Genomic DNA, 22005 nt, shown 5'->3' on the forward strand with positions numbered 1-22005 from the left:
TCATTTCTAGCTGGCCATGTCACAGTTGGCTAATACTTTTGCACTTTTACTAGATGGGTCTTTTTCAAATCAGAAACAAAAAAAGGATCTGACACTGCCAAGCTTTAACCACCTGGGATGACAAACTTGTTTTTCTTGAATATCTTATAGTTTACACTGTTCTGTGGGCCTCCCAAGTCACTGGTTCATGCTCCATCCTCATGCAAATTTAGCAATATTATAGTGGAAGATGAATCACTCCAAAGATCAAAGGGCAGCTAGAAGCTAGTTCTCTATGCAAAGAACCTCCCCTTCTACAGGGAGATTTTCTTCACTGCCCAGCCAGTTCCTCTAATCAGAGAGAACTGGGAAGAAGACTGAGGACCTCATTACTGATTATAATTAAGGCTAATTCATAAAAGCAGGGGTAGAAAATAAAAGGAAGAAAATGACTTCTAGGCAATGTTTAGAAATCCCTAACATATGGTATCTCTCTCGACAGCTTAAAAAGCTTCAGAGAAATTACATTCCTGTGAAAAAAGGATAAGATTAACTTTATATATTTGGAAAAACTAATGCTGGCTTGAGTTTATACTACCAGAACTCTTTTTAAAAAAAAGATTTTATTTATTTATTGGGGGGGGAGGGCACAAGCAAGGGGAGGGGCAAAGGGAGAGGGAGAAGCACACACCCTGCTGAGCAAGAAGCCCACGCTGGGCTCCACTCCAGGACCCTGGGATCATGACCTGAGCGGAAGGCAGCCACTTAACCGACTGAGCCACCCAGGCATGCCTGCCAGAACTTTCTTTTTTTCTTAAAGTCCTGGGCAAAGCCACACAGGCGGCAGCCAAGGGCAAGCTAGAGTTCCTGAATTAGAGAGAGTCCCAATAGAAGAGATAGGGCAGATACGGAATGACTGCTGGAGGGAAAAACAAACAAAAACAAAAGGAAGGTCACTCTATCTGGTTTAAACCAAATAAACCCTCTAACCCTAACCAAGGCAAAGGAGAACTGCCTTGCTACAAAACACACCGGAATATGGTTTTGATATTTATTCTCCCACAGGTACCCTTGATGCTCATTTTAATCACCAAATGAAAAGTGATGGTAGAGTGTGCAAATCGATCTCAGGGTCGTAAGTTCGAGCCCCATGTTGGGTGTAGAGATTATTTAAAATTAAAAAAGAAAAGAGATAGTTTTGATACAGCCAGCCTCTAGACAAGTCCCAGTACTGTACCATAACGCTTCCACATAAAATGCTTCCTTTAGGGATGGGGTCATTTCCTGGGATAATTCAATTCAACGGTTAATTTTGGGAAGAGCTTCATGATGGAGAAAGACTTGTAGTCAGAGACTTACTTGAGTCTGATTCCTGGCTCTGGTATTAAATTACAACTGGGTTACCTTATTCAAATAAGTCCTATTTCTGAGTCTTAGTTTCCTCATCTGCCAAATGGGACTAATAATAACTACTTTGAAGTCTCTGGTAAGTGGGAGCGATAAACTATATAAAATCCACCATAAGCCTAGGATGATAGCTAATAGTTACATAGTTTCTATTAAAGATGCTGTGTTAGGCACTGCGAAGATACAGATAAATGTTTTCCTAGTTGCAAATGATAAAATTACTGAATGTGCTTAGTTTTCAAAACTCTTTTCCGTGAGGAATACAGGGGCAAGCAATTAAAATAAAATTTTGGGAGCACTTAAAGGTATATAAAATGGGGGCACCTGGGTTGCTCAGTCGTTAAGCGTCTGCCTTCGGCTCAGGTCATGATCCCGGGGTCCTGGGGATCGGGCTCCCTGCCCCGCGGGAAGCCTGCTTCTCCCTCTCCCACTCCCCCTGCGTGTGTTCCCTCTCTTGCTGTCTCTCTCTCTGTCAAATAAATAAATGAATAAAATCTTTAAAAAAAAAAAGGTATATAAAATGTGTAAGGGCCCACTCAAGAACACCAAGCCGTAAACAGCCACCAAATAACTGGTAGAGATAAAACGAGAACCCAGGCAACCTAGTAACCACCAGGGTGACCTTTTCAACCGCCTCCGGACCTCCCTGAAGTGCCCAGGGGCTGTTTCTGGTCGGGCTATTTTCCGGCCATCTGACTCCTCACTCACCAATACCGCGTGCCGGAGACTAGGCGTTCATTTGACCTCCATGCCGCTCTACGCGGCGGGTTACTGTGTTCGGTTCTGGCCTTCGAACGTTGAAGGTCACTTAGGTGGCCTCTTAAAAAGGGCTCACTCTTATCCGAGTGTCGAGAGGTACCGCTCCCCTCTCTCTCTGACAGCTCCATCGTTCTAACGCCGCCGCGTCCTCCAAGAGCTCGCCAGGCTTCGCAAAGCGCCAAGCCTCGGCTTTCCCGCCCTCAACGTCCGCACGCAAGGCCGCCGCAAGGTGCCAGGGCACGGAGGAATTCACAGGGCTTTCGCGGACGGCCCACCGCCTTGCTCTCATTGGGTAGCCTCATCTTTTCTCCGCCCCCAAGGTCTTTGCTTCCCCGATGATTGGACCTAGGAGTTGTCCATCCCAACTTCGGGCACCGCCCCCTTTTTTTTTTACCACCCACTAAACGCCCTCCGCCCCATTTTCTCTCCTATCCACTCTTCGCGTATCCCCTGTCTGGGGGGGATTGAGAGCATCTCGCAGTGGTCCGAGACATTTAGGGACCGACCCCTCCCCCTGCTCCGACCCCACCCACTGGGCCCCTCCCCTCCCCTCCACATCCTAGGCGCCGCGCTCCAACACCGAGCTCTCCCCACCTTGCGGCGTTCGGGATTCCTCCGCCCCTCCCTCCAACCAACGCTCAGACTCCTCGGGCGCTCAGGCCGAGCGGGAGGCGTGCTGGGGGGATGCGCTCTATGAGGGCTCTGCAGAATGCGCTGAGCGGGGCCGGCAGTCACTGCTGGCTGGGAGGCTGGGGTCACCTGAGCCGGAGCCCTCTCCTTGGCGGGGGCGTCCGGCACCACCTCAGTGAGGCCGCGGCGCTGGGCAGGGAGACGCCGCACAGCCACCAGCCGCAGCACCAGGATCAGTAAGGCTTGCGGGACAGGGGCAGGGGACAGGCTCCCTCGCACTCCCACTGTCGTTCTCGCCAGCCCCCGAGTCCCCTTACCCCCGAGAGCGCATCTCATCTCCCCTCTCTTCTCCTCGCTCACTAGCCTGCGATGCCTTTTCCTTTAGATTTGGGGCTTTGGGTCCGCCGCGCTCGGGCGGTAACATGCCGTCTGCCCGGGAGGGCGTTTGGGCAGGTCGGTCCTCGGGATGGTGCCTGTCCAAGGTGCGTACTTAACTGGGGACACAGAGGGGCGCGGAGGGTTGCTTGGTGCACGTGTCTGAGTGCAGGGCCGTGTGCGCACCGCGCAGCCTCACCCTCTCTCTCCTTCTAGGTCCACGGGTGTATTTTAGGGGATGAGTGGGTAGGGAACAATCTCCTATTTCGAGTCCTGGTGTACTTGGGTCTGTCCAGCTGTATGGTGTGTCTGTGTTTGGGCATGTCCTCGGCGTGTAGTGTGTGATGCGCGTGTATTAGTGCGCAGGTATGTGCGTGTGTCGTTTGCTTATGTGTTGGATGTATGCGTTGTCAGGGTTCTCAAATCTGTAGAATAAGGGTAGTTTCCAATTGGTTGTTGAATGAGGAAGTCGTAATGGGGAAAAAATCAAGACGCAGATTTCCCAAACCAGAACCAGTCAGAGCCGTTGTTTGTGCTGCTCGGGCTCCCTGATTTAAAGGGTTCTCTTAAAAATAAATAATATAATATAATATAATATAATATAATATAATATATATAATATAATATAATAATAATAAAGGGTTTGCTTCCCTTGGGCTATTATTCTGCCCCAGAGGCTGCCGCTGCACCTCTCTCTTCCACCACCCAGGAACACTGGGTGGCTGAGCCTCTTCTCTCCGAAATGCAAACGGAGCTGAGCAGGAAATTTTGTCCTTTCTAGAAGCCAACATAGACACTGCCTAAGTAGCCCCTGCCCTATTATAGCAGGAACCAGAAAATGGACCATCTCCCTGTCATTGACATGTACCGATGACATTCAGAAAGACATGCACATTGTAAAGTAGCCAGACAGACACAGCACTCACTGTCTCACCACCACTGGAACCTCTGTCCTGACAGGTAACAGACCAGTAAGGTATGATTTACTTATTAATTTTATGTCTATCAGCCTCTTCTCAAGGAAACATGGAACATTCAAACTTTAAAGAATAAGCCCTCTCTCTCCCATTCTACTCTCTACTCCAACTTTTCCCAAATAATCACCATGGGAGAAATGGTAGGATAGAGCAAAGCCTTAACTTCCCTCACCTTCAAACTTTCTGTGGGATGGGGAGCAAGCGGTATCCCTGAGTCCTTCCACACACACTTCCTTATCCAGTGGAGTCAGGTGATGGAAGTGTTTTGGGGAACCTTGATCCTCCTGCCTCTGACCAACTGCTGGTGTTCCCGTAGGCAGAAGGAGTTCAAAGCACTGGCAGAGGATGGGCTTTGGGGGTGTGATACCATGATGGGGAGGGGTTCTTGTATTTGAGGGGGGAAAGGAAGGCAGAAAAGAGAAAATGCCCTGTTATTCAGGTTCTTGTTTGTTTTTTAATATTTACCTTTATCATTTCTGATTATAAAAAAAACAAGATAGAGTATCAAGAAGAAAATAAAGATCCCAATAATAGAGGTAACCAGTTAATATCATTATATCCATATATACCCTATATATGTATGTATAAAATTTAACAAAAATAGGATCATAGTATTCATATTCTTTGGTAACCAGTTAATATCATGATATATATCCATATATACCCTATATATGTATGTATAAAATTTGACAAAAATAGGATCATAGTATTCATATTCTTTGGTAACTTATCTTTTTTGTTTATGAACAGCTTTTAATATTGAATATGTGTGTGTGATATTGTCATTTTAATGACTGCTCCTTTTTTTTAAGGTTTTATTTATTTATTTGAGAGAGAGAGAGAGAGAGAAGGAGCAGAGGTAGGGGCAGAGGGAGAGGGAGAAGCAGGCTCCCCACTGAACAGGGAGCCCGATGCAGGGCTCGATCCCGGGACCCTGGGATCATGACCTGAGCCCAAGGCAGTCGCTTAACCGATTGAGTCACCCAGGCGTCCCAGGAAGACAAAGATTTATAGAGGGATGTATATATATAGATATATAAAGATGGATAAAGAGGGAGGGGGTGGGAGAATGGGCAAAATGGGTGGGAGTGTGGGAAATACAGCCTTAAAAAAGCCGGAAGAAGGGGCGCCTGGGTGGCTCAGTCGTTAAGCGTCTGCCTTCAGCTCAGGTCATGATCCCAGGGTCCTGGGATCGAGCCCCACATCGGGCTCCCTGCTCAGCGGGAAGCCTGCTTCTCCCTCTCCCACTCCCCCTGCTTGTGTTCCCTCTCTTGCTGTGTCTCTCTCTGTCAAAAAAAAAACAAAAAAACAAACAAAAAAAAAAACACAGAAGAATTGGAATTAGAAATCTTTATATCTTAAAAAAAGAAATTTTTACATCTTGGGGCACCTGGCTGGCTCAGTCAATGGAGCATGCAACTCTTGATCTCCGTATCATGAGTTCAAGTCCCATATTGAGTGTAGAGATTACTTAAAAATAAAATCTTTAAAAAAAAAGAAATTTTGTCATCTTTTTATTCTGAATTTAATCTATAACCTAAAATATCATATCTGTTTTGATTTTGCAATGTACTTCTAATTTAGAAAAGTAATGAATAGGGCACCTGGGTGGCTCAGATGGTTAAGCGTCTGCCTTCGGCTCAGGTCATGATCCCAGGGTCCTGGGATCGAGTCCCGCATCGGGCTCCCTGCTAGGCGGGGAGCCTGCTTCTCCCTCTGCCTCTCTCTCTCTGTCTCTAATGAATAAATAAATAAAATCTTTAAAAAAAAAAAAAAAAAAGTAATGAATATAGACTTAAAAAAAAAAAAAAAAAAACCCACAAAGACCTAACAGTGGAGCAAGGGAGATTCTTCTGTCAGTAAGATGGTGGGTGGTGTCATACCAACAGCATAAACAATATTGGGAAGTTTGAGAAAGCCTTTACAGAATTAGTACATTTGACCTGGACCTTGAAGGATGAGCAGGACTGTCCCAACTGAAGGAGAAAAATGTCATTCCATACAGAAGTTGCAGCATAAGCAAAGGCCAGGAAGCCTGACAATGCCTGGACCATTTGAACACCTACCTATTATCTGGCATAACTGGAGTGTCAGGGCACAGTGGAGAATAGGAAAGGAAGTTTGGCAGGTGGTTTTTTTTGTTTTGTTTTGCTTTTTAAGAGTTACTTATTTTTTTTATTTTTTTAAAGATTTTATTTATTTATTTGAGAGAGAGAATCAGAGAGAGAGCATGAGAGGGGTGAGGGTCAGAGGGAGAAGCAGACTCCCTGCCGAGCAGGGAGCCCGATGCGGGACTCGATGCGGGACTCGATCCTGGGACTCCAGGATCATGACCTGAGCCGAAGGCAGTCGCTTAACCAACTGAGCCACCCAGGCGCCCCTAAGAGTTACTTATTTTAGAGATAGCATGTACATGTCGGGGAAGAGGCAAAGGGAGCGACTCTTCAAGAAGACTCCCCGCTAAGCATGGAGCCCAACTCAGCTTGACTCGGGGCTCAATCCCATGACTCAGGAGATCACAACCTGAACCAAAACCAAGAGTCCAACGCTTAACCAACTGAGCCACCCAGGTGCCCCTGTTGGCAGGTTTTAAAGAGCCTTAAATGCCATACCAAGAAATAAGAACTTATTTTGTAGGCACTGGGGAGCTAACAGAGGTTTTGAGTAGAGAAATTATATTTGAGTTTTAGAAAGAACTGGCACATTGTGGAAGATGGGTTGGAAGTCGAGGGAGTGTAGTAGCAGTTAGGGAACAGACAATGTGGACTGATGATAAAGAAGCATGATTTACGGAGCATTTACTTTGTGAAAGACTTTTTCACAAAATGTTATGTTAATTAAGCCTACTTCACCCATGTAAAATAGACATTATTACCCTTATTTTACAGATGAGGAAGCAGGTTCAGCAAGATTAAATAACCTGACTTACTATCCCTATTAAGGTCACATAGCTTTTAAGGGGCAAATTCTGGTACTTTCTACTATACCATGCTGGCACAGGGGAAGAAAAGAGGGTGGATTTGAGAGACATTATGGTAGTTACCATAATGTGGGGTACCAACTGAACATGGATGGAAGGTATGAGAATTTTCTAAATGATTCCATGTTTCCAGCTTGGCACCTGGGTGAATGATACCACTATTAACCCAAATGAGCACAGGAGGAGGAGCAGAGGGAGGGAGGCAAGATAATGTCAGGTTTGGACATTTTGAGTCGGCGGTGCCTATGAGACATCTAGAAATGGAAGTGTCTAGAAGGCAGCTAGAAATAAAGGTCTGAAGGTTAGGAACAAAAGAAAGCTAGAGAGTAAGATTTAAGACTTCCCAGAAAAGATGTGAAAGTTGGAGGTTTAGGGAGAGATCAGATGATTCAGGCAGGAGGGCTGAGTAAGGTAGAGTGAGGACACCTACCTACCTTTGTTTGTTTTAAAGATTTTATTTATTTATTTCAGACAGCGAGTGAGAGAGAGAATAGGAGTGGGGGGAGGGGCAGAGGGAGAAGCAAGCTCCCTGCTGAGCAGGGAGCCTGACCTCAAGACCTCATGACCTGAGCCGAAGGCAGACACATAACCGACTGAGCCACCCAGGCACCCCAGGGACACCTACGTATTTATAAGGCCATGTTCTAGGAGAAGCAGGGAGCAGTTCTCACGTTTCTATCCTCCTTCCCTATCTCTGCCCCTAGTGACTCCTCAGAGAGTGGCATGCTATCCCGCCTGGGTGATCTGCTCTTCTACACTATTGCTGAAGGACAGGAACGAATTCCTATCCACAAGTTCACTACTGTAAGTTCTCCTCTATCTGCTCAGAATGCTGAGCCCTCAGGATCTCGCAAAGCGGGAAAAGGAGGGCAGGACAAGTGTAGGGCTGCTAATGGGTTGCTTCATGAGGGTGAAAAATAGTAGATGGCAGTAGATTCTAGGCTCATAGGCAATCCCATCTCTGCTCCAGGCTGGGAAGATTAAACCATCTGATTCAACCTACATTCTTGGTTTGAGACTTGGCCCCAAGGGGTTCAGAAACCAGCTGCCGTGATGGAAAAAGGGCAGGAAACCCTTATTAGCCTTCAAAGCTGCACCATTCCCTCCTTTTCTACTCTGCAAACCCATTTGTTCCATCTGTTGTGGTAGCTGGGGTTGAGCTCATTGTTATCCACTGGGAAAGAATATTAGGATTGCATTGCTTTCCTTGTAGTTGAACTTACCAGGCTTCTTCTTTCCCCTAAAGGCACTGAAGGCCACTGGACTGCAGACATCAGATCCCCGGCTCCGGGACTGCATGAGCCAGATGCGCCGCATGGTTCGAGAGTCCAGCAGTGGTGGCCTCTTGGACCGAGATCTCTTCCAAAAGTGAGGGCCCCAGAATCAAGGGCACCATTCTCAAAACTGTTCTGTGGACATAGACTATAACAGCAGGGAGGGCTCTTGGGGATTGGATAGTCCAGCCCCTCACTGTATTACTTATTTATTATACAAGTAACATATGAATGTTCATTTACTCATTATAAAAGTGCAAACAATATAGAAATACATGTTCTCCTTTCCCTGTCTCCCCAACCCCAGTCCCTTTTCCCAGAGGTAAACATTGTTAACAAATTAGTGTGTATCTTCTAGATAATGTCCTATACATTTATGTACATATAGGAATATATGTAAATATATGATTTAGGATTTTTAAAATATTAAGGTGACCCACTACACATATTATTTGGGTATTTATTTTTTTCTCATATCCCAAGACACTGTGTCTTGAGCTATCTTTCCACATCATTACAACCCCTCATTTTAGAGGCAAAAGAAACTTGAGACCCAGAAAGATAAAGTGACATGCCGAAGGTCATACAGCTGTTGGTCCCAAACCTAATGACCACTCGCACTTTCCTTATTCCCAAACTTCCATGGCTCCGGAGTGAGTCACAGCTGCATCTCTCCAGCCCCCTAACCCAATCGTGTCTGGGATCCAGGTGTGTGAGCAGCAACATTGTGCTCCTGACCCAGGCATTCCGAAAGAAGTTTGTCATTCCTGATTTTGAGGAGTTCACGAGCCATGTGGATCGCATCTTTGAGGATGCCAAAGAGCTCACTGGAGGCAAAGTGAGGGCAAGGGGACTAGGGGAGGGGCAAGGGCTCTGGGCCAGATATACCTTGCTTCTTGGAAATTTCCTGGGGCTGGGAATCCGTGATTGAGAGATGAGAAACAGAACCTCTAAAAATGGGGACAGGGGCTTTATATATTTCTATACATGTAATTTCTGGAGCAGATGAGGGAATCCAAAGTTTCGAAGGGGACAATTAGCATAAAGGATTCAATAGAACTTTGAAAGAGACCTATAGAGTAATTAAGCCCAAGACCCAAAAAGGGAAGCTGACCCCAGAATTCTCCTCTTTTTACCTTCCATAGGCTTTAGTGCCATCTCTATAGGAATAGGGCTACAGAAAGATAAGGCCTTCTTGGACTTAAGGCTTGGGTGTCCCTGGAAAAAAACGGGCAGGAGGGAACCCTTTGCCCTGCAGAAGACAGAATTTTCACTTTTATCTAAAAGATTCTCCTGACCCTGAACCTCAGCTCTGTTCCCCCTCTCTACATCCATATCTCTGTTCTGTCTGTTCTCTGTCCCCACTCGTGCCCAGGTGGCGGCCTATATCCCTCAGCTGGCCAAGTCCAATCCAGACCTGTGGGGCGTCTCCCTGTGCACTGTGGATGGTCAGCGGTGAGATGCTGGGAGAGAGGAAGGGGAGGCGGGGCACAGGTGCAGAACATAGGCTGACCCCTTTTGCCGCACCTGTCTGCCTCCAGGCACTCCGTGGGCCACACAAAGATTCCCTTCTGCCTGCAGTCCTGTGTGAAGCCCCTCACCTATGCCATCTCCATCAGCACCCTAGGCACTGACTACGTGCACAAGTTTGTGGGCAAGGAGCCCAGTGGCCTACGCTACAACAAGCTCTCCCTCAATGAGGAAGGTGAGCACCACCAGAGCTCAGCCAGACTCACAGCTCTCCCCCTTCTTATTCCCACCTATCCCTGCCGCCCTGTTTATTTCCCTGACCTTCCTCATTAGCTCTGTCATTTCATCCTCCCCGGCAAAGAAATCCTTCTTGTCTAGCCTGCGGAGTGGGTGGACTGTAAAGGAGGCTTTGCACAGCAGCTAATAAGACTGGGTGGTTTGTATTTCCCCAGGAATCCCCCATAACCCCATGGTCAATGCTGGCGCCATTGTCGTGAGCTCCCTGATCAAGGTCAGTGCCATCCTAGCCTTATGGTAGGTACTGTTCTCTAAACTTCCTTGTTCCTATATTCCTCGTATCTACCCAGCTCTTCAGGGGGTTGACTTGAGGGTCCCCAGGAGGCAGTGAGGGCACAGCAAGGACCCACCTATGTTGAAGATGTGAGTAAAAGGAACTGTACCTCTGCCCCCACCCATGAGTCTGGAGCACAGAGCTTCCTGGCCCTTAGAGAAGTGAGCAGGTCTTGACCCCTGCCTAGGACAAAGGGCCACATGCCAGATACAGGGGGAGGACAGGACTGTTGGGCACTGATTGGCCACTTCTGGGTGAGAGACACAGAAAGAAGGGTGAATGGCCAGGCCAGGGCAGCTATTCACGTCACCTGAAACTGTGAGTTGGCCTTGAGCAAGGGTATCAGGCTGGCCTGTCAGCTGTAGGTCTCCCAGGGCTTGAGCAAGAACCTGAGAACAGTGTGGGCAGCAACACTCCAGAGCCAATCACAACCCCTCCTGAGGAAGGTGGTGTTAGGAACCCTCCCCCAAGGGACTTAGGTGTCAGAGTCCCTATGGTGTTGACACTGTGGTTGACATGTGTAGGAAGCAATGGGGTGTGGTGGGGGTGGGGTGGGAGACCAGGCTCAGGCTCTCCCCTTGCTCTGGGATAGCTCTGTCTACAGCCCTGTAACCTGCACCTGCCTCATCCTATTCCCATCTAAGCAGGACTTTTGGACCTGACTCTCAGCTAAAATCTTCAGCTTTACTTCAGTTATCAATATATTGATATAACAATATTTTTTTAAAGATTTTATTTATTTATTCATTAGAGAGAGAGAGAGAGGCAGAGGGAGAAGCAGGCTTCCCACTGAGCAGGGAGCTGGAGGTGGGACTCTATCCCAGGACCCTGAGATCATGACCTGAGCCGAAGGCAGACGCTTAACCATCTGAGCCACCCAGGCGCTCATTGATATAACAATATTATATGCAACACACCTCTCATACCATTCCTGTCAGTCCAGTTGGAGATGGCTCTAGGAGTCAGGGATACGATAGAGTATGGCTCCAGCCTGGGCTGTAAGGGATGAGGATGGGGATCAGGAATAGGAGTGGGGCTTGGGGACAGGACTGGAATCAGGAGAATGGAAGTGAGAGTCAGGGATGAGGTCTGGGATTGAGAATGGAATTGGAAGTGAGACTCAGATGGGTAAGACTCACGGATGGGGTGAAGTTATCTGTACTCATTACTTGATAATAAAATCTAAATGGTTTGGTTTTTAAGATCACTAGATATGCAGGCATACAAAAAAAAAATCTCAGTTGTAAAAAAAAAAAAAAGTCATTGTAAAATGTAAAATATTCCCAGTAGCAAAACCAGTATAAGACATTAAACTCCAGGGGCACCTGGGTGGCTCAGTCATTAAGCGTCTGCCTTCGGCTCAGGTCATGATCCCAGAGTCCTGGGATCGAGCCCTGCATCGGGCTCCCTGCTCTGCAGGAAGCCTGCTTCTCCCTCTCCCACTCCCCCTGCTTGTGTTCCCTCTCTCACTGTGTCTCTCTCTGTCAAATAAATAAATAAAATCTTTAAAAAAAAAAAAAAAGACATTAAACTCCACTAAGTCCTCCTGACACTTCCCTGTCATCATCCTAGGCTTGGAATGCTGATCTCTCTCTCTCTCTCTCCCTCCCTCTCTCTTTTTCTTTCTCTCTTTGCAGATGGACTGTAACAAAGCAGAGAAGTTTGATTTTGTAAGTTCCCTTGCTACTCAGCCCCTGGCTGCTTTTCTCCATGGCATGTTGTCCCCTCCAGCTGCCCCAGTGCCTGGCTCTAACCCCACTTTGATAGTGCACCAGCCCATACTAGAAGCCTTATTTCCAGAGGCGTGGGAATCCGTGGCCTCAGAGGGAAAGCCTCCTGTGTCCCTGCTGGGATAAGGACTTAGGAGTTCAGAAGGGTTAGTCAGGCTAGTATGTGTTGAGTAGGGTTCCTCACCCACGTGATGCCTTTCATGCCGCTTTTTCTCTTTTAGGTGTTACAGTATCTGAACAAAATGGCTGGGAACGAATACATGGGTTTCAGCAATGCCACGTAAGGCCCCGTTTGCAGGATTGGCTGAATACATTGTGGAATAGGTGCATGTGCGATAGAGAAGGGGGATGAAAGAATCTTAAGAGGAAGAAATGCAGGGGAGTTTTGGCCACCCAGCTTCCTCTGAACCCATTCATTGACATTTGTTTACTTTGTAAAAGAATTTGTTCCATTTCTATTTAGTATTTAGAGAGGCAGTATGAGGCTTTATCCCTAAGCCCTTTCTTGCCAAGCCTCTCAAAGCCAAAAACCTCATCAGTTTTTCCAAACTAGATGACTAGACAATTTTGGGTTTGGGGATTTCTTTTTTACACTTTACAATAAAGCTATGGCCAGTGCTTGCTCAGGGTCAGAAGTTTCCTCCAGGATTACCGTGAGAAGTCAGTTTGACATGTGTGATCTAGTTCTGTCTCTCTTAGGGAAGGTATTTTTTCCCCTTCTCCTTATACCCACCCCTCAAATGTCAAGTACTAAATTGGGTGTTTGCTTCAGATTCCAGTCAGAGAAGGAAACCGGGGATCGGAATTATGCCATCGGCTATTATCTAAAGGAAAAGAAGGTAACTGGGAAAGGCTGCTAGAGAAAGTCCCTGGGAATTCTGCAGCTGGTAGAAGGGCACATGGGGTTGGGGACTTCGGTTGAGATCCTGGCAGTGTGACAGGGTCTGCTGATGGTCTGAAAAGAAATGCTCTCCCTTCTTCTTCCTTACAGTGTTTTCCTAAGGGGGAGGACATGATGGCTGCTCTTGATCTCTATTTCCAGGTGAGCAAACACTGCTGTTCAGCTCAGGGCCAAGGGAACAGGACAGACTGCCATCCTTGCTCTGATCCACAAGAGGGATGCTCCTCTCCAGGGGTTCTGGTGTCCTTCAGAAACACCAGGGGAACTTTTTGAAAGATCAAGATGCTAAGAACGTGGCTCTGCTCCCAAGAACACAGTGCTCATGATCCACACTGCACCCTCACCTCTGCCTTGTCTCCATAGCTGTGCTCCGTGGAGGTGACCTGTGAGTCAGGCAGTGTCATGGCAGCCACCCTGGCCAACGGCGGGATCTGCCCCATCACAGGAGAGAGTGTACTGAGCGCTGAAGCAGTGCGCAACACCCTCAGCCTCATGCACTCCTGCGGCATGTACGACTTCTCAGGCCAGTTTGCCTTCCATGTGAGTGCTTCTGGCCCTGCCATCCGTTTGCCACTGGTCCAGAGCCAAAAAGTGAGGACAGGCTTCTTCCTGCCTCCCCGTCACTAACTTCCAGCCAGGCAGTTAGGCTGAGAGTCCTTCGGGGAGTTTGTCAAACACACTGCATCCCTCAAACACATCAATACGTGATGTTGCAGCTTCTGAACCCCACTTCTGCCACCCTTCATGTTCCTGGCACTTCTCCTCTAGGCCTCAGTGTAGAGGTCACTTCCTCAGAGAGGCTTTACTACCATCCTGCCTCCGGTAGGCACCCCCTCCCACTGCATTCTCTGTCACAGCACCCTGCTTCTTTCCTCCCATGTTTTCTCATAAGCTATGATTCTTTTTGTCTCTTGATCATCTATCTCCTACCACCGGGATGAAGTCAAAAGAGACCGTCCTAGTTCTAGGGCAGCATCAGGCACAGCATAGACCCTCAACAAGTATTACTTAGTGAAGCCATGAGTTTAAGGGGGACAGGACAGGAGAGGAGTAAGAAAAGAAGCTAAGTAACAAGCCAGGAGGTTGAGATGGACATGACTTTGCCTGTGCAGTCATTTGGGATAGACTAACTTATTAATCTAGACTTGAGGGCACCTCTAGCTCATCCTCAGTCTCAACTTTATCCCCAAGGTGGGCCTGCCAGCCAAGTCAGCTGTGTCAGGAGCCATCCTCCTAGTGGTACCCAATGTAATGGGAATGATGTGTCTGTCACCTCCATTGGACAAACTAGGGAACAGCCATAGGGGCATCAGCTTCTGCCAGGTGAGTTACTTTGCAGAAGGGTCTTAATGGTTTTAAATGAGTAAATGAAACAACTTTGAGCTCCTACTAAGTAGAGAGAGTAAGTAAACAATCTCTTTGGTTTACCATTCTAGAAGTTGGTGTCTCTCTTCAATTTCCACAACTACGATAACCTGAGGCACTGTGCTCGCAAGTTAGACCCACGGCGTGAAGGGGGAGAAGTTCGGGTAAGGAAAACCCCAGGTGGCTTGTAAGAATATTTCAGAATAGGAAACAATATATATATATATTTCAGAATAGAACATTCCATTAATGCTTTAGCAATACCCTTGGCTACGCATCTTTGGAGAAGGGTCACAGGGCAGAGCTGGGCATGGGTGAGCTCAAAGTCACAGTCAATCTCAGGTGGGTATTTGTTTTCCAGAACAAGACTGTGGTGAACCTGTTATTTGCTGCCTATAGTGGAGATGTCTCAGCCCTTCGAAGGTACCAAATAAACAGTAAAATCCTCCTGGTCAGAGATCTCATTAGGAGTCAACACAGCAAAATAGTTAAGTGCTTCAGCTTTAGAGCCAGATAGAATGGATACAGACTGCATTTAAATGAGATTATTTTAAGTACAGTGACTGCCTTGTGATAAGAATTTAAATAATGGCAGCCATGTTATGATTAACCGGGGTGTTAAGAGCAGAGTCCTAGGAGGTAAGTAAGGACTCTGCCTCAAGTAGATCACCAACATCAACAAACATGTACTGGGCATCTACCACGGGTAGGCGGTGATGTTTCTGGAAGCATCACACCCCTGTCTGATTTGGGAGTAAGTCTCATCTGGCATCTGGATATAGAACATGATTATGCAGGGTCTACACATCTTAGCAAGCTGTTTTCCTTTTTCTGGAACCCATCCAGTCTGGAACCCCACTTCAGAAAAGACACTAGTGATTCTAGGCTGATCTGGGTAACTCCAGCTGCTTTCCACTACCCTCAGGTTTGCCTTGTCAGCCATGGACATGGAACAGAAAGACTATGACTCCCGCACAGCCCTGCATGTTGCTGCAGCTGAAGGTATCTGAAGGTTAAATAAAAGGGGAAACAGATCTTAAGACCCTTTCTTTTTCCTTTTTAAAAATATTTTATGCTTTTTTTTTTTTTAAGTAAACTCTACTCCCAACATGGGACTCAAACTCACAACCCTGAGATCAAGAGTTGCATGCTCTACCAACTAAGCCAGCCAGGCACCCCCAAGACCCCTTCCTTTCTACCAAGAGTACTCCCCGTTGTATATGCCCTTAAGGTTACAGGGGCTGCAACTAGTTTTGTCCAGATGCCCTGCAGTTTGCAGGCCAACTATTATTGGGTGCCACAGGGAGCAAAATGGGAAGAGGCCTTTCCCCCTCCCCTCTTGGTTCAGACTCCACCTGCCAAGGTCTGTACTAATGTTAACACCAAAAGGTTGAGGATCTGTACCATCTCATGTTCCTTCTGCTCATATTCCTAGGACACATCGAAGTTGTTAAATTCCTGATTGAAGCTTGCAAAGTGAATCCTTTTGTCAAGGACAGGTAAGTAAGATTAAGCTAAAAGGGGGTGGGGCTTGGGCAGCAGCTTCTCTACCACCACCCTCCTGCCACCAGTCATGTATATAACCATAGCACTGGGGATGTCTTCTTTGCCCGATCACGGTCTTCGTTCCTTTTAGGTGGGGCAACATTCCCCTGGATGATGCTGTGCAGTTCAACCACCTGGAGGTGGTGAAACTGCTTCAGGATTACCAGGACTCCTACACACCATCGGAGACTCAGGCCGAGGCAGAGGCTGAGGCCCTGTCCAAAGAGAACTTAGAGAGCATGGTGTGAGCATGGGACATGCACACGGTCCCTGCTCGAGGAAAAGCACGAGCTGGCCACACACTTAATCCATAACCACCAAACATGCTATGGAGAGCCACACTGCTTCAGTGGGGACCAAGACTTAGGCCACTGCTTTCTGTGAGAGTGAAAATACCCCATTCCCTTGGCAGACAGAGTATAGAGAAGTGCCTTGGTGGACACATGCAGTAGAGCAATCCATGGAGACGACGAGCTTCTTCGAGGTACAGCCTAATGGTTTGGCCCACTCAAAATCATCCCAGGTCTTCACCCAGGTCCCCTCTCCTTCTCCCTAAAGAAACCATCATGAGAGAGACAGAGATACTCTGGTAAAGGGGCTCTAGCCACCATGCACAGGTATATCCACAAAGGAAGTGGGACAGCCACGTACCAGGCTTTAATAGTCTGGACAGGTCTGCCCTCGTTGGCTGGAAAGTACCGCTGCTACTGCTGATTTTATAGACAGAGAAAGTATTTTGTGCTCAAATAAACTTTAATTACACAAATTATTATTTTTGTTAAACCCAGTCCTTCTCCCTCTCCCCTAGGGGTATCTAGCTGCATTGCCATCAAAGGTAGAATAGGAGGGAACCACAAGGTCAGGCAGAGCCGGAGAATACCTATTTCACGTACATACTCATCCCACCACATTTTCCTCAACCCTAAATATTACTATAGGTTAACTGTATTCTGCTGCCAGAGGTCAGGTTGGGTAGGGGAGCGGGGTGGTAATACGTGAGGGTTTGGGACTGAGCAGGCCCAACAATGGATTGTGCAAGACCTCAGGCCTCCCTCCTTGCTCTGGAAGTTCCAACTGTGGCAAAACTATCTTGTCTCCTTTGGGCATGGCTGTAACTGGCCCAGTGATTATAACAGATTGACCAAATGTCAGAGGTGTGCAGATTAAGGCAGATGGACTCTGGGTGGTGATAGCTGCAGCAGTGTGGGGCTGAGAGTCTGGCACTGAGGTACTGGGGAAGGAGGGCTCTGTTTCATTCAGACACAGTAAAGCACTTCCTGAGGGAGCCAGAGCCCAGACTCTATTGCTATAGAGAGAAAGGGCCAAGTCATTGCACCACTCCTCCAGCCAGAGGTAGAAAGGATTTACTCTGGAGAGATCCTAGAGTCCCAAGGGGGAAAAAAATTACATGGGGGCAAAGGGAGGCAGAGGTATCACAGTGATGAATAATTCAAACAAAGTTGAAAGCTAATACCCCAGGACTGAATGCAGTCTGAGAAAGGTCCGGGCACAGGGAGGCAGAGCGACTAAAGGAAGCCAGTCAGGCAAAGTACACTCATGATAGCTTAGGAAATTGGCAGTAGTTTGCGGGAGGGGAAGGGTGGCTGTATGCCCAGCTTTCACAGGGTATGGGAGAGAAGACTTAGATATTGCACAGAGGGCCCAACACTGCATTTCGAGAATTAGAGATTGCTTGGTGGCAAAATTAAAAGGTTTCAGACACTTTCAGAGGAGAATGGCCAAGAGCATGATTAGGGACTCCAGTGAGGGACACACTAGAGGCCTTCAGGCACCTCAAGCCCTGAGTGGGTCAGCAGCTCTCCATCCCAAAGGGCAAAGGCAGGTACCACTGGACCTCGGAAATCTGTCTGTAGCGTGTGGACCACAGCGACCCTGCTCACATCCACCAGGCTCAGCTTCTGGGCCTCATACTCCAGCAGTAGCCCCACCTTCTCTGGCTGCCCGATGCCCTCAATAGGGGCTTTTTCGTTGGCCAACATGGTGTGCCACCTGCGCTGGGCATAGGTGAACACCCAGGAACGATCGTCCACACCGATGCAACTATCCCGGGACATGTCCACATCTGCCACTCCTATCCGGAACTGGTGGGAACGTTTCACTGTCACCTCCCAGTAGTGCCTGCCACTGGTGACAGCCGTGTCTGCCAGGACCACTGCCCACTCCCGGAAGCGCTCCACATTCAGGGCCAACTTGGTGGGCTCCAATCCCACTATGCCATATTTGACACCTGTGTCACCTTTGAAGAGCGCCAGGCTGCTGTGGGCGGTTTTTTCTTCCAGTTTGAAGCTGATGGCTGCGAGCAGAGCAAAGAGATTGAATGATGACGGGGGTTAGAAGTGATACATACACATTACGATCTGAAAGGCAGTCAGGAGTTCACGAGTACACGGGAAAGAGTCAGAATGTCACGCGGGCAAGAGTGGGACACTTTAATATGGGCCTTCGGACTGGGGACGCCTGGGGATAAAAAAAAAAAAAAAAAAGATCGTGCCCCATGTTTGGACTCTCAAGACCAACGCAGAGCGGGAGGGGAAATGACCCAAAAGGGCTCCCGGGAATAACGGAAACCATTTTGGAGATAAAAGAGAGTAAGAGGAAATAATTTTACCTCTGCGGGCTTCGGCTGCGGCAACCCCCAGTCGTTTGGCTCCCCAGCGGCACAGGCAGAGCGAACGTACAAAAGGCAGCGCCATCTTGCGCCGGGGATAAACGGGGCACGGCCCCCCCGCCTGAGACCTCGCCATCTGCCCTCCTGCTCCTTTCCGACGTGGTGCGCGAGCGACCGCCGCGCACTATGATGACGTAAGAGAGCCAGCGCCCAGTCGGGGAGCCGCCATTTTAGTGAGTTCTGCTCTAGGTCTGCCCGTGGTTGGTAGTTTTTTTCCTGAGGGGAATACTGCTCACGTTTTTACCAAGTAGGACCTTTAAAAAGATGGTGTAGCAAGATATCAAAAGTATAGATTTTAGAATCAAGCAACAATCGAATTCGAGCCCAGCTCCGCTGTGTGACTTTGGGCAAATCCCTTAACTTCTCCGAGGCTTAGTGTTTTCATTTGTAAACAAAAACAATAACCTTTAGACGTTGCTAAAAATTAAATGAGAGAATAACTTAGAATACAACTTGGCAGGTTGTTTTAATAAATAATAATGTGTAAATACTGTAAATGTTGGTTTTGTATTTTCAGGGTTATTGGAGAAGGACTCAAAATCTCTACCGTTTATTTCTTTGCTGATTTGCAGATTTGTATATCCAACATCCTATTAGACATTTCTGCCTGGATGTTCCCTTCCCCCCACTCACCCCGCCAGCCAGTCACCTCAAACTTAACATGTCTAAAACTTACTTTGTTCTAAAACTTACTTTGTCTTCCTACACAAGCTTCCTCCACTGCGTAGGTTCCCTGACTTCTGTGAACTGCAACCCATAACCAACCAGCTGCCCAGGCCAGAAACCTGGAAGTCCTTGACTTCTTTGTCTCCCTCATCTCACATATCTGATTGTCCTTGAACCCCAATCACATTATTTCTTCCCTGGACTATTGCATTAGCCTTCTAACTGGACTCCTCATTCTCCCCAGCGCTGCGAGGAGGGGACGTTTAAAGAGGCAACTACATATCTCACCTATTAGGTGTTTTTATTTTAAGATTTTATATATTTGAGAGAGAGAGCATGAGCGGGGGGAGGGGCAATGGGAGAAGGCGACTCCCCGCTGAGCACAGAGTAAATGTACTATGTTTTTGTTTTAAGATTTTATTTATTTATTTGACACAGAGAGACGCAGTGAGAGAGGGAACACAAACAAGGGGGAGGGAGGGAGAGGGAGAAGCAGGCTTCCCACTGAGCAGGGAGCTGGAGGTGGGACTCTATCCCAGAACCCTGAGATCAAGACCTGAGCCCAAGGCATACGCTTAACAACTGAGCCGCTCAGATGCCCTGTACTGTTGTTTTTGAATTAAATGAATGAGCATGAAGGGAGAAAGTTTTGTGCCCATGTTCTTGGAGTGCAGTGGCTGGCTTATTGCCCAGTAGGGGTCAGCCCGGTCCAGCCTTTACAACCTGCCTAATGTGTGAGAAGAGTGGTTTCTGTTACTCTTAAGTACAGGAGCAAAGGCGTGGAGGACAGATTTCCTTCAGAAAAGTTATGCTCTGTCAATACTTTGCATCTTGGTGGTAATGAGAGGAAAGTTCCTGGGTTCTGTTTCTGTAGTTTTTCTCCTAGGTTCCATCCTAGGTGTGAGAGCTAAAGCAATCACTGCACATTCCTCACACTGTCACTTAGACATACCTCTGTTACTTTATTCCCACTCAGGAAATAGAGTTTTGCCTGTCATCTCTTGTATTATTTCACTTTTGCAGACTGACCATCCACCTGATAAACTCACCTTCATCATTCAGATGATTTACCTACCTTGTTGCTAATATACAAGTAATTAATTCTTTTTTTTAATTTTTTTTATTAACATATAATATATTATTTGTTTCAGGGGTACAGGTCTGTGATTCATGAGTCTTACACAATTCACAGCGCTCACCATGATACATACCCTCCCCAATGTCCATCACCCAGCCATCCCATCCCTCCCACCCCTCCACTCCAGCAACCCTCAGTTTGTTTCCTGAGATTAAGAGTCTCTTATGGTTTGTCTCCCTCTCTGGTTTTGTCTTAAAGTAATTAATTCTTAACATTTCCATGCATAATAATTAAGAAGTGATAGAGTTTCATTTGACAGACAAAAGGGGAAAAGACATTCAAGGTATAGGGAACAACTTCTGCTAAAGCACTGGGTAATGAAATAGAATGAGGTATTTGGGAGCCACAAGAAGCACAAAATTGTCAGGGCCTCATGCTGAGGAGATACAGAGAAGGTTGGAAAAGTTGAGGCTGAATTATGAAGAGTCATGTTTTCATAGTAAGAATGTCCTTCAGGCATCTAGGAACTGTTGAAGGGACACAAGGAGATGACAAATTACAGGTACTTTTATTTTATTAAAGATTTTATTTATTTGAGAGGAAGAATATGAGTGGGGGGGGGAAGAGGGAGACGGAAAAGCAGACTCCCCAAGATCATGATCTGAGCTGAAGTTAGTTGCTTAACCAACTGAGCCACCCAAGTGCCCCTATGGGCACTTTTATAAAGATAAAACTGATAGCAACATGGAGAATGAATTGGAGGGAATGAGACCAGAAACAGGGTCAAATGGGGTCTGAAGCCACTAGAGTCCTCAGGTGAGAGATGGTGTGGGTTAAGCCATCTAAGAGGTAGAATTGATAGAGTTTTTGTGACTGGTTAGGTGAGAGTGAGAGGATAGGGGAAAGGAGTCAAAGCTGATTCATAGGTTTCTGATTTAATGAGGGGATACAAAAGAAAAGCATGCAGGGTTTTTTTTGTGTGTGTGTGTTTTTAAGATTTTTATTTTTATTTATTTGACAGAGAGAGAGAGCGAGAACAGAAACACAAGCAGGGGGAGTGGGATAGGGAGAAGCAGGTTCCCACTGAGCAGGGACCCCGATGTGGGGCTGGATCCCAGGATCCTGGGATCATGACCTGAGCCAAAGGCAGATGCTTAACAATTGAGCCACCCGGGCGCCCCAGGAAAAGCATGTTTTAATGGGGGAAGATCATTCTGTTTCAGACAGGCTGTACTTGAGGTGTCTACGGGACACACAGGTGAAAATGTTCTGTAAATATGTGGATATACATTTGAGGGAGAGTGGAATAGGCGAAGTCATCCAAAGAGAGGCTGTCAGCTGAATAGGTAGAGAATAAACTGACAGTACGATCCTAGTGAAAACCAGTATCTGAGATAACACATATACTGTTAAGTACGCAGAACAGGTTCTAACCATAGTGAACATTGATTTGTCTGGCTTGGGGTTATATCTGACTCCCTAGGAAGAGCAGGGGAGAAGGAGGCAAGTACAGGATGGGTCAGTCTGTTTTCACTCTATTTCTTAGATTACCCCATTTCTAACATGTGGAGGTTCTCACCTGATCCAAGTGCTAATTGGAGCCCTTAAC

The 22005-nt window shown here is 47.1% G+C and overlaps 2 protein-coding genes across 2 annotated transcripts; one reads left to right on the forward strand and one right to left on the reverse strand.

Annotated features, from left to right (window-relative positions):
- The first annotated feature begins 2779 nt into the window (after positions 1–2779).
- GLS2 (glutaminase 2) lies at positions 2780–16622 on the forward strand. The gene is made up of 18 exons (XM_035002363.1): positions 2780–3011; positions 7812–7911; positions 8354–8475; positions 9090–9219; positions 9757–9836; positions 9923–10086; positions 10304–10362; positions 12060–12092; positions 12374–12432; positions 12925–12991; positions 13144–13194; positions 13417–13593; positions 14245–14376; positions 14490–14582; positions 14780–14841; positions 15344–15420; positions 15854–15917; positions 16055–16622. Exons 1-18 carry the CDS (start codon positions 2830–2832, stop codon positions 16209–16211), a joined length of 1809 nt encoding a protein of 602 aa, XP_034858254.1. The 5' UTR covers positions 2780–2829; the 3' UTR covers positions 16212–16622.
- A 75-nt stretch (positions 16623–16697) lies between these two features.
- SPRYD4 (SPRY domain containing 4) lies at positions 16698–19106 on the reverse strand. The gene is made up of 2 exons (XM_035002361.1): positions 18593–19106; positions 16698–18277 (listed from the first exon to the last, which is right to left on the reverse strand). Exons 1-2 carry the CDS (start codon positions 18726–18728, stop codon positions 17739–17741), a joined length of 675 nt encoding a protein of 224 aa, XP_034858252.1. The 5' UTR covers positions 18729–19106; the 3' UTR covers positions 16698–17738.
- Positions 19107–22005: the final 2899 nt, after the last annotated feature.

Source organism: Mirounga leonina, unplaced genomic scaffold (assembly GCF_011800145.1).
Source record: "Mirounga leonina isolate KUSES-001 unplaced genomic scaffold, KU_Mleo_1.0 Mir_126, whole genome shotgun sequence".
Lineage (NCBI taxonomy): Eukaryota > Metazoa > Chordata > Mammalia > Carnivora > Phocidae > Mirounga > Mirounga leonina.